We start from the raw sequence: 12,712 nt of genomic DNA, 5'->3' as shown, positions 1-12,712 counted from the left end.
GGCTTGTGTGAGAACTTCCCCTGAAGCAATGATTTCCAAGGGTGGGACATGTTCTTTCAAGATGTTTCAAGATGTTCTTTCGTGTTACTATCTAATAAGAAAATAAAGATTGACTGGGAATGAAAAGCCCTCTACCTCTGATTAAGACATTTTACAACTTTAAATAATCTTGCTGCAAGTAAAAATTTAAAAATAATATTTTAAATTTGCAAATACTAATCTAGATCACTGAAATATTACAATTGCTGTCTTAATAGCAGTGCTATTTAGTAGACTAACCATACATAAACATGCGCACACACATCGTTTTAGAAGACAGGTGATTATTTCTCAGACATAGCTCTGGCTATAATGAGACAAAAATGGACAAAAAACCAGAACTCTGTGTATGCATAAACAGTTCTAGAGTTCTGTCTCTGTGACACCTAAGAGTTTTATTTAGGGGTTATTTTCACCATTTTAAAAAAAATTACAGATCACAGCTCCAAAGTGTACAATTTAAAGGGGGAAGGGAGAGGACGGCTGTTTATGGCTTTCTGCTCATACCCTTTTCTTAATAAATTGCCACCATTAAACTATTCTAATCCTGCTGAGGACAATTTGCAGTTGCAACCATGAACTTATAAAAAAAACCCTCTTCATATTAATCATCATTAATCGTCATGAAAAACTTGTGCAACTGAAAATAAAATGTGTCATTCCATTTCCGAAAACTGCAGTGCCTGTGATGGTGCAGAGGGAAGTTGCTTCACTGCTTTGCATGTTTTTTTCCTCAAGGAGACTCAGGTATTAGTAAAATACTTAAAAACTTTCTCATCTTTGGGTAAAGATGTTGGGTTTGGGTCTTGGGACTTTGGTCTGATGGCAAAGGCTATAAGGCCATTGCCTCTAAGACTTCCTTGGTTATTTGGAGACCCAAGGATGGGAGAAGCTCACCAATGATGATCCAGTGGTAGGTAAAATGCAATGGAATAAATGGAAAAAGTTAGAGACTTGTTTCCAAACCACTCACCTTCATCTGGAACGGGGCACAACGTTGGGAAAAAAATGTGGAAGATAGCGTCTTCTCACGCAAGTTTTGCGCAACGTCATGAAAAACTTGTGCAAGAAGACGCTATCTTCCGCATTTTTTTCGCGACGTTGCACCCCGCTCCAGATGAAGGTGAGTAGTGTGGAAACAAGTAGCCATGGGTCAGCATAATGCTTGAACTTGGTGTGCATTACTGACTGCTGGTCCAGCTTTATGACAGGGAGATTTTTGAAAATATCAGATTATAGATTACATATATATGGAAAAATATGCTGATTTTAATGTTATTTCTAGTAATATTGGTGCAAAACTTTAACTATTTTAATGGGTATTTTTCTTTTTAAAAAACTCCCCCAAATAAATGTTCCAATTTTTAAAAAGAAAGACCCTTTCTAGATTGAAAGCATGTAAGCCCTAAAGCATGGACAGAGTAGGAAAGCCTCCTTGTGTTTGCTTTGGAGTCATACTCCAAAAAGGTTTATATATTGCTTTATTTTATCCAAGTCTGAATCACTGGCAAGGAGTCAACGTGTGGCAAAAGATCACATTTCTACTGTAAAAAGGGGGTGGGATGAGAATACTTTTTCACTGCAATACATGGAGTGGACATTCAACGCTGTGCATTTTGTTCAGCAGGTAAATGTATGAAGTGGTTCCTGACCAACTGAATATAATCACGCAGAAAGAATATTCTGTACGAAGTAGGACAATCATTTGTCACAAAGAAACCAGTCAACTAAATTATGAAATGTAACTTGCACCTGTTTTAGGGCAGCTGTCAAGTCTCTATTTTCAGCTCAGGCTCTTTTGACCCCACTGGAGAATCCAGCACAGCGATATTGCCAGCACAGTGACACTGAGGAGAGCAAAAATAGCTTCAAAAACAGTGAACAACAATGATTTCTACAGAGGAGGCAGAAAGTATTACCACTTTGATTCAATATCAGCATGGATTTGTAATTTCGAAGGTAAGACCCACAGGCAACGCTTGCCTATACTACTGTTAACCTAGGACTGCCAACTCTGGGTTGGGAAATTCTTGGAGATTTGGAGGTGGAGCCTGAGCAGGGTAGAGTTTGAGTGGGGGAGGAAACTCAGCAGGTATGTGATGTCATAGAGTCTATCCTCTGGATCTGTCATTTTCTCCAGGGAAACTGATCTCTTTCATCTGGAGATCGGTTGTAATTCTGGGAGAACTCCAGCTTCAACCTGGAGATTGCCAGCTCTATGTAAACCAGATCCCCTTGCCCAGATGAATCACCTTCCATCCCCCTTAGCTTTGTTGGGATTGAAGCAAGTGTTTCCGTTTCAGTCACAAAAGAGTTAAACTGTTTGTGCTACTTACTTAATTAGTAAACTTACTTTGTATGTAATCATTAGGGCTTCGAGTAAAGATTCCTGCCATAGAAAGGGGAGTCTCTATGAATAACGAAGTAGAATTAGGATTTCCTATTGGGCAACTTGTTAATTGGGGGCGCAATTAAGTGATGCTATATACTGAAGTTTTATTGCTCTTTGTTCTCTCTCTTTCACTCTTTCACTCTCTTGTGTACCATGTCTATCTAATCTTATCTAGCAAGATGTAGTCTATTAGCAATTTATTATTTTCTTCCAAAGTAACCCTAATTTTTATCCACTTGGTAAAGTATTTTTACAGAGCTACACTGGAGTCTGTGTTAACTCTCATTACTTCCAATGTGCAATTCTGCATAATCTCTGCTAATTTTCCTACAAGCTTGAGGTCCCCTGGGGGCCAGCAGTGCCTCAGAAATGGAAAAGTGGAGGGGGGTCTCATCAGTTGCCCCTCCTGATTGCTCATGAGAGAAGAGAATCTTATGGGGGGCCAGGATCGAGGCTAGCCAATCACGCAGTTTTCCACCACCCTATTCCCTCTTCCCCAGCCTTGGACTGGCATTAGCTGCTTTAGTCGGTGGCAGCCAGGCCTTGGAAGGCCCAAACCATTGTTTGTTCATTGGGGCAAGTGTGCCCTTCTCCTGCCCAGGGCAGTGATGAGGTACGACTGGGGCTGGGGCTGACTCCAAGGAGGGCCCCAATCCTGGACAACTACAAGGAGGACAGACAGGAGTTTTGTGGCACCTTAAAGACTACTCGTTTTTATTCTATTGTATGCTTTCATGGACCATTCCATCTTATCATAGAATAAAAGCTAGTTAGGCTTTAAAGTACTACAAGTTCCTTGTTTATTTTAGTAGTAAGAAACATGGCTATCCTTCGCCACGAATGGATGTGCATTGTGAAAATGCCTTTGCCTTAGCAAAATGTTTCAGATTTCTTATGGACTTTGGACTGGTCCTTATGAAAGCAACCCTTATGAAAGCAACTGAGATTTTGCAGGGATAATACAGAATTTGATAGTCCTTTTCTTCTTCCAATTATAGCATGGAAGCTTTTAGCAAGAAAGAGACACATTTCAGTTCATAGGCATAGCAATGGCTCATCTTCCCCTACCCATTCTCTATATCTCTAGCCACTTATTCACTATCCTGACATAGAGCATTATGTAGAAGCATCTTGAGTTTGCCCTGATATTGTTGAATACCCAGGCAGCTCTGAGGATTGCAGGAGTTGCTTCCTGGGATGAGCTAGCACAGAACCTCCACGTGATAACAGCTCATCTTGTTTTTAAATAACAAAACATGACATGAACTGTCAGGCTATGAAGGGGACCTATATGTACAGGAACACACGTCAACGTGCATGGTGTCTTTTCTCTTGATAAACTTAAGGACATAACATTTATTCTTGTACGCTGCCTACTTTTTTATCTTTGTTTCCAGGTCATGTTTACAGCCTGTGAATTGGGAGTATTTGATCTGTTGCTGGAGTCAGGAGAACCCTTGAGCTCCACAACCATTGCTGAATGCCTGGGCACCAGCCCTCATGGGATGGAGCTGCTCTTGGGCGCCTGCGTGGCTTTAAAGCTCCTGAGAACAGAGAGGAAGGATGAGCAAGGTACCCGTGTTGAAAGGAGGCAGCAACCAAAGTTGGTTCCTTTAAAAAAAAAACTCTCAAGATAACTGAGAATGAATGACTTTAGCTGCGTAAACTACTAGAAGTACCGCCGGATCAGCAACTTTTTTGTGCTGTTGGCTGTAGAGCATTAAATGAAACAGAGGCGCTGTCCACAGTGCTTTTCGTAACATCTTCCCTTGGCGCATCTTCCTTTAGTGGAACTTTTTTCACAGTGGGCTCCCATCACTGCACCCATGTGTCCATTCAGCTTGCCAGTGAAAATATTATGTGAAAACGTTAATATCTTTTTTTCCCTCTCCCTTTTAAAAAGTTCTCTATGGAAACACGGACCTTTCCAGTCTCTGTCTTGGTAAATCAAGTCCAAAATCTCAGTATCATCATATGATGTGGTTCTCGGAAAGCACCTATTTGAATTTACACTACTTGGCAGATGCTGTGAGGTGAGGATGTGGGGGCTAAACACAAAACCAGAAAACTATTCACTGTGAAGTGCTGTGCTGCTGAGGGAGGGTCTGGGCAGCTACGGAAATGAATACATCTGCTTAAAATTGCTTTGAAAGTATTGCAAGGATGGCATTAACGGTTATGGTGTTTGGGACTATCAGCAGGTTCAGTGGACAACTTTGCCACCTGCTGGTGAAGTACTCCCTTTATTTAATTTCATATCCTCTGTGCCTATTCATAAGCTAATGATGAATTTTAAAGAACCAATATTCATCCATTCCTTTATTGTCTGCCTTTCTGGCTGAGACTCAAGATGGATCACAAAATTTTAAAACAGTGAAATAAAGCATTGTAAGTTATACAATGAACAATGTGCAATACATGTTGATGAAGAATTGGTAGTAGACCACCAGTAGTCTGATTCTGCTGCCCCACCCACCCCCCGCCCAAAGTTATGAACTTTGTGATAAATCTCAACTGAAAGTAAACATAAGTGGGGTTTATATTTCAGGAGCAGACTCAATAGACAGGAGTCTTGTGGCACCTCAAAATTTTTATTCTTGCATAAATTTCATGAACTAGAGCCCACTTCTCTAGATTATAGCTTGCCTTTTGTCTGCCCATGGTGGGTATACCATGCCCTTAGCCCCAATCCCCCAGTCTTGAGAAACTGATGAAGTGGGAGGAAAAAATGTCCAGAAAATGACCTCCATAATGACTCGCTAGGAATTATCCAAAATCACTATGGTCTTTATCACAGAGCTTAGAGGAAATTCTTAGATTGTCACCCAGGAGTGATATTGCATCCTCCCCAAACCCCATCCTCCCCAGGCACTTCCCTCAAAAGCTCCCAGCATTTGTTGAAGCAATGCTGGGAACTCTACTTCAGATGCACATAGACAAAGATTGAAGAGAGTTTTGTTGGATCATAGCAAAATCAGAAACATTTTAAAATTGAAAAACATACATGGGTAATTGTAGAAGCAATAAACTCTCTTTAACAACGGAAGTCTGAGATGTAATTTTCTGTTTTTGCAGCCTAATTGTCATCTAATTTTAGTAAATATTCCCTTCTAGGGAAGGAAAAAATCTGAATGAGAAATCTCTCAATTCAAAAAATTTTTATGAAGGCATTTACAGGTAAAATTTATATTCTGGCTATCTGTTTGTGTTTCTTGTACTAGAGAAGACTGATGAAACTTGTTTACATTTTGATACTATGACATATATTTATTGTATTCATACTTTCTTCTGCCTAGTCCCCTCCCCCTGCAATTCCTCAGAGGTTACACAGGGGCATATTTCAGACATGCTGCTTATTTCAACATGGTTTCCCCCCCTCCTTATTTCTGGGACCAGATACCCCAAAGTTCATGAGTTCAGATATATGAGGCATGTGTTTCCATTTGTATCATCCATTGGACCTAATCCTAAGAGATAGGCACATACTTTTGCAAATGTGAATCTGGTCCCTCCATAGTCATACATTGAAAAAGGTTCTTGTTGGTTGGAGAATCCAGTATGTGCTGAAGAGTACTGGAGCTTCAGTGAAAATGATGTATTCTAAGCAAACAAGAGTTGTGGAACAAAAGTTGGAAACCTCAACAATGTAGGAAAATATTATTTATGAAGTCAAGGATTCAGATAATTGTTAAAAGATAGATACACACAACTTTTAAGATTAATGTGATTATGGGCAAAATCCACAACATTGCTCTACCATTGTGCCATGCTAGCTGTTGTACAGATACTCTGGCTTGGATCTATATTTTATTCATTCATTCATTCATTCCCCACCTCTCTCCTCAATGGAAACCCAAGGTGGCTTACATAATTCTCCTCTCCTCCATTTTATTCCCACAACAACCCAGAGAAGTAAGTTAGGCTGAGAGTATGTGACTGCCCCAAGGACACTCAGCAAGCTTCCATGGCAGAGTGGAGATTTGAATGTGGGTCAATCAGATCCTAGTCTACCACGCTAGCCACTGCACCACACTGGCTCTCAACAAGTTATGTGCATGCCAGGTAGTCTCTGCCATGGAGTGTGCTTCCTCATGTACTAGCACTTTCATTTGTGCATGGAACTTGTTCATAAGATCCAAGCCTCTGCCTAGAAATTTTGATTGGATCCAGAAGACCTGATACCTCAATAGCAGCACTTTCTTCCAACACAATGAGTGGTGCAAGCATCAGTAAAGATTCTTCTGCTGGAGGAAAGTCCTGCCATTATGACTACAGATCCACAGCATCCAACTATACTTGAAGTTCAGCAATTAAACAGCCCTGGTACAGTGCTACTTCTACAAATGCAGATGGTAGCATCAATATTAGAGTATTGTAAGCAAACTACGGCTGTGAAACAAAACTTGTGGAACAGGCTTTGAATGTCACAGGCAAATCCTGATTGGGAACAGCCACACAGTGGGTCAAAGCAAACTGTATTGGGATTCAGGTGTTTAAACGCTTCAGTATGCTCTGTAAAGATTCGGGAATCTTTATGGAGCACACAAAGCTCAAAGCAACACTTTTCTTGCTGTGCAAGAGAAGTGTTGCTGTTTTGAAATGCTCACCACTTTTTTTACCCCATAAGAGGGGGAGATTGGACCCCCCTCCTCCCCCTCCCATTGGCTGAAAAAAAGCAGTGGGCATTTGAAAGCAACACTTTTCTTGCCGCTTGTATATGGCAAGAAAAGTGTTGCTTTCAAACTGCCCGCCTGCCACTTTTTTCACTCAATGGAAGCGGGAGGAGGGGGTTCCCTCTTCCGCCTCCTATTGGGTGAAAAATGTGGGAGGAGGGAAGTTTGAAACTTTGCTTGTAGTTTGCAAATGTAAACAGCTAGAAAAATGCTGTGGTTGCTTCTGCTTTGCCCAAAGCTTCCCTAAGTGATAGAAATCACTTTGCATTTTTCTTCGGGATTCCCGAATCAGCTCAGCAATGTTAAAAAGCCCAAATTGGAAACCCGAAGCGCACACTCCTTGTGCCAGCCATGAAACTGGGGTTGATTTTTTAAAAGAAGATCAAAAACAAAACCACTTGTCTTCAGGGTGGCCTTTTTCAGTAATTCAGCAAAGCGTGATGGGGGACATAAAAGGGGTAAGCCCAATAAGAGTCTGCAGAGCTGCAACAGGAACCACCCCCTTTATGCCCCCTCATCATGCTTTCTTAAATTGCTGGAAAGTGGCTTGACAATAGCGACAGTCTAATATCACAAAGTGGGTTGGAGGTGAGTGGGAGAGCGGGTGGGACAAACAAAACCAAAAGAAACATTATACATGAAGAAAACATTGACTCAAAATTGGCTTCTAGAAAAAGATTAGGATAAAAGTGGTCTCAAAAGAACCAAGAAAAAACTGGAGGAGGGATCTCAAAGCAAAAGCCAAAGGCTCAAAAATTTATGCAGAAATCAGAGGATGAACTGAAGCAGTATGGGGCCAGAGCCAATGGAATAACCTCACAAAATGCCCAATGTCATTTCAGGATTGTAGGAATGGCTGGAGTTTGCAAGACCCAGTGGAATACCTGTGCCATACTCTATAATGCTTCACTCTGTAGTATTTTGCATACCAAGGCCTTTCTTGAAAGTCAGACACTATTTGAATATATCTTACTTCTATCAATACTGTTTTGAAATGCTAGATCAGAGGAGCAGATGCAAAGGTTCATGAGCTATATGAATGGCACCTGGAGCCTGGGGGGCAGAGATGTAATTGCTGCATTTGATCTGTCTCAGTTCCCACAAATTTGTGATCTGGGAGGTAAGTATGACAGAAATTCTCAGCTGTCGTCCTTTACTTGCAGTGTGGGTGTTATAGCAAATGAATGAATACTCCAATATAATTTAACTTAGAACATTTTTAAAATCACCCTGTCAGATTAATGTGCTGAAAAGGAAAGTGAAGACAAGAATGATTCAATATATTCAAGCAGGAGAGCCAAGTGGGTGGGAAAGCATGGAGAATGTAAAGGCCAAAATAATTAGGGTGGAGAACCCTAGAAGTAAGTGGCCCCGTGGCGCAGAGTGGTAAGCTGCAGTACTGCAGTTCAAGCTCTGCTCACGATCTGAGTTCGATCTTGGCAGAAGCTGGGTTCAGATAACTGGCTCAATGTTGACTCAGCCTTCCATCCTTCTGAGGTCGGTAAAATTAGTACCCAGTTTCCTGGGGGTAAAGTGTAGATGATTGGGGAAGGCAATGGCAAACCACGCTGTAACAAAAAGTCTGCCAAGAAAACGTGATGAGATGTCCCCCCATGGGTCAGTAATGACTCGGTGTTTGCATACCTTTGCCTTTTTACCATAATCCTAGAAGTGGATTCCCCCATTCCCAGCTTCCATCCTCTGCCACTTCTCACCTGGCCAGCAGTGGGAAAAAGTGTGGGAACGGGCCTGGGAGCCCCCGCAGTGTGCTCCTGTGCACTCCAGAACCCTTCCTTCTTGTGCCAGAAATGATACGATTCCTGGCGTGACAAGGAAGCGAAGATCCCTGTGCGGGGCTGAGTTGATAAAAACTGACCCCCAATCTAGTGTAAGTCCTCCTGATGTGAGCACCCTCCACCTCCAGTGTGAGCTTTAGGGGACTTGGCAACCCTATTTAGCACCAACTACTACGAAGGTCTGTGACCAAAGTTCTGTGCTACCAAATCATTACAGCTACTCAAAGACTGAATTAGGCTGCCTATAAAATTACTGGATGGCCAGCATCTTGCAGTGACATTGTTGTGTTTTGCACTAGCCTGCTTGGAAAAAAACATTGAACAAAGTTTTTTTTAAAAAAAACACTTTCTCTGCAATTTTTTGTCTCTTTAAGGGAGTAGCGGTGCCTTGGCTAAAGAATGCATTTATTTGTATCCATATTGCACAGTCACTATTTTAGACCTGCCTGAAGTGGTAAGAACAGCAAAGAAGCACTTTATATCTGAGGAAGAACAACGGATTCATTTCATAGAAGGTGGGTGTGGGTTGCTCTAAAGTCCTATTGGTAATATTTCATGTCAGCATAGAGAGACAGAGATGCCAGTCTACAGCCACAAACAATAATAACCAATGGGGGTTTCCAATAGAAAGACAAAAGCAAGAGGGGGAAAACTCAAGCTGATAAACAAGTCAGGAATCAACAAGGTTGAGCAGCCAAGAAAATAAAAATATAAAAGAAATATAATTATTTATTGCTCAGGTACAAAAGCGATTAAAAGCCATGGAACACAGTTAAAAATCTAAAGACCTAGTAACATCAGTTACACAGAGTCACAAAATGGTTGGCATATGTAAAAGAACCAAGTCACAAAATTGATTGCACATATACGGAGACCAAAAATGTTTTGGCCCTCTGGGCCTTCCTCAGTAGTCTAATTTGTTATCACACACTCTTGTGCAGCATTCAGTATCCTGCTGTGTCTTTTAAAAGGCCTAACTACACACTACATGTTCTCAGGGTCTGTGCAGTTTGAGAAATGAAATCTGAGGCATGTGTGCATACAATTCAGATTGACCACGGCACATGGAGAGAAGTATTAGTCTTCCCTTGTGCCATTGTCCTGGCCTGAAACGGCCTCTGCAAGCCACTGTTTGCCCTGCTGGGGGCTCCACATTCACTGATAAGGTAAACGTAGATTTCCCCAGTGGGGGCAACTAGTGATCCACAGGGCATTTTCAGGGCTGGAAGGTGCTGAGGAAGAGAATTTAAGCCACTATCCTTGCATGCCAAGGTCCCAAACTGGGCCCATGTGTGCCTGGACTTAAGTTCCCAGCATTTGATCATGCAGACCCAAGGGCAACATACTGTGTAGTTAGGCAGTGGAATGGGCAGTACTTTTTAGCCATTTCTTTATCAGTGGAGTTCTTGATTAACCCCATTGGAGCAAAAATGTGCTTTCAAAATATGTTTTAGATTGGAAAACATGGGCAGAAAAAGAGGATTCAGCTCTTCTAAACCAGCTGCACAGGTTAACTTATTCACATCCCCGTTTTTACAGGGAACTTTAGGACCCATGCTGAGTCTTGCTGGCCATCACACCTATGTTGTGCCCTGAGAATTGTGATGCATAATATTTTTCCTTAAGTTTTATTAGAAACAGTAATAATGAGGTGTATACATGATGATTAATAACGTGCAGCTATTTATTCTTCTTGTTGCACTATATGCTTAATTAAAGTGACGACTGCCTTGTTTTAATACAGGTGATTTTTTTGAGGATCTCATTCCAGAAGCTGATCTGTATATTCTGGCTAGAATATGCCATAACTGGACTGATGAGAAGTGTGCTCAGCTGCTAACCAAAGTGTACAAAGCCTGCAAACCTCGTATGTGAACTTATAAAGCAGGGATGACCCAAATTGCAACCAGTAAGATGTAGAGGGCAAGTGAGCAAGCCAAGGCACAATGTCTTATTTTGCGCATAGGGACCTTAAATCTCTTACTCACTGTGTTCCACCAGCAAGTGAAGACTTTCTTTCTTTCTTTCTTTCTTTCTTTCTTTCTTTCTTTCTTTCTTTCTTTCTTTCTTTCTTTCTTTCTTTCTTTCTTTCTTTCTTTCTTTCTTTCTCCATCAAAGATCCCATCTTCCTACCTTATGTTTTAATTATTTATTTAGCATATTTATATGCCCTTTTCTCCTTGAACACAGTACTCCTAGCACAACACATACCCCTAGTACTACAAAATTCAAAGCTGGAGAAAAATACTGTATCAGCAAAAAACAGAATAAGGTTGCCAAGTCTCCTGATATGGTGAGATACTGCCTGCCGACAACAAAAATATTGCTGTTGGGCCAATGGTGTGGTGTCATTTCTTGAGAAAACTCAGAAGTGACATCAATATGCTTTAGGAATAACCAGAAATTCTATGTTTTTTAACAAAGTAAAGAAGGGAAACAAGCAGCAAAAGATAATGCATGGAACTGACTTGGCTTCTTCCAAACTAATGGAAATCTATTTTGAAACAGGTGGTGGAGTGTTAATCATTGAAATGGTTCTCAATGAAGACAGAAAAGGGCCTTTACTAGCCCATCTGCAGTCGATTCTTATGCTGGTGCGTACTGAAGGGAAAGAGCGGACCCCATTAGAGTACAGCACGCTTCTCAGTGCCGCTGGTTTCAAGGAGGCTGAAAGAAAAAAAACAAGACTCTACGATGCCATTTTAGCAAGAAAATGATCCTTGTTTAGCTCACAAAGGAAGGTCCAACATTAAAATGTTTGTTATTCTCACCATCAGTTTGGATGAGTGTTCTATGCACAGCATAACTTAAGGAATATGAAGAACAAGATGTTATTTGTCCCATGAACTACAGATTCCATACCGAATGGCCTGCCTGTACAGCCAAATATTCTTTCAAAATTGTATTGCTTGTTTCTACATTGCTTATGAGTAGAGATGGGCATGAACCCAAATACGAACCAAAAAAACCCACGAACCAGCCCGGTTCATGATTCGCGAACCAGTGGTTCGTGGAAGCTCATTTCCACGAACTTCCACGAACTGGTCTACTGGTTCATTTGGTTTGTATTAAAGGGGCTTGTTATGATCTTCACTTTCTTTAGGGTGGATTTTGCTTTAATCTTTCCCTTCACACCCTCTGGGTAGTTTGCTGCCACCAGGAATATATTATTCCAAAATGTTTTATTTAAATTTTCCCTTTTGTAACGTGTTTGAGTGTCAGGCTCCTTCGTGGTTCTATGTGGCCCTGAGGATAGGAATGGGAGATAACTCTGGGATATAACAAAACAAAGTTTATTTTTTAAGAAGCGTATTGGTTACATAAAAGTCGTTCTTAGTTCTTCTAGTTGCTTCATCCAAACTCATTCACACAGATCTCTTGTAAGGCTTCACACACAGTTAGCCTGTTTTCTTTACACTCTCAATTCTTCTCTCTCAGGCGCACACACAGTTTGCCTGCTTCAAATAGAGTGAATATATAGTCTCACAGACACATTCAGTTCAGGCTTCCACTCAGGTTGCCTTTCCCTCACAAATACATGAACACACTCAGGCTGCACACAGCTCGCCTCTCTTGCCCTAACTGAATCTTTTTTTCTTCCTCAGTAACTGAAAACCGCCTTCACTCCGCCCACTCTGTCATCAACCAATCATATCACTCACTCATCTCTCTCTTTCACCCCCCACTCTTCACCTATCTCACCAAACATTTAAAGACACATGCACCCATTTCTTGAAATCATTACAGGGCAGTTTAAATGCCTCTAGGGAAATGGCCATATAAACAGGTGGCAGCAGGGGGATCCCCCCTCA

The 12,712-nt window shown here is 41.3% G+C and overlaps 1 protein-coding gene across 1 annotated transcript; it reads left to right on the top strand.

The window, feature by feature from the left end:
- The first annotated feature begins 1,926 nt into the window (after positions 1–1,926).
- Positions 1,927–11,632, top strand: LOC129326459 (acetylserotonin O-methyltransferase-like). The gene is made up of 8 exons (XM_054974626.1): positions 1,927–1,998; positions 3,829–4,003; positions 4,335–4,464; positions 5,546–5,608; positions 8,106–8,224; positions 9,275–9,415; positions 10,645–10,767; positions 11,409–11,632. The coding sequence occupies exons 1-8, from the start codon at positions 1,927–1,929 to the stop codon at positions 11,615–11,617; spliced, it is 1,032 nt and encodes a 343-aa protein (XP_054830601.1). The 3' UTR covers positions 11,618–11,632.
- The last annotated feature ends 1,080 nt before the right edge of the window (positions 11,633–12,712 follow it).

Source organism: Eublepharis macularius, chromosome 3 (assembly GCF_028583425.1).
Source record: "Eublepharis macularius isolate TG4126 chromosome 3, MPM_Emac_v1.0, whole genome shotgun sequence".
Classification (NCBI taxonomy): domain Eukaryota; kingdom Metazoa; phylum Chordata; class Lepidosauria; order Squamata; family Eublepharidae; genus Eublepharis; species Eublepharis macularius.
This window is presented reverse-complemented; position numbering and strand designations above follow the sequence as displayed.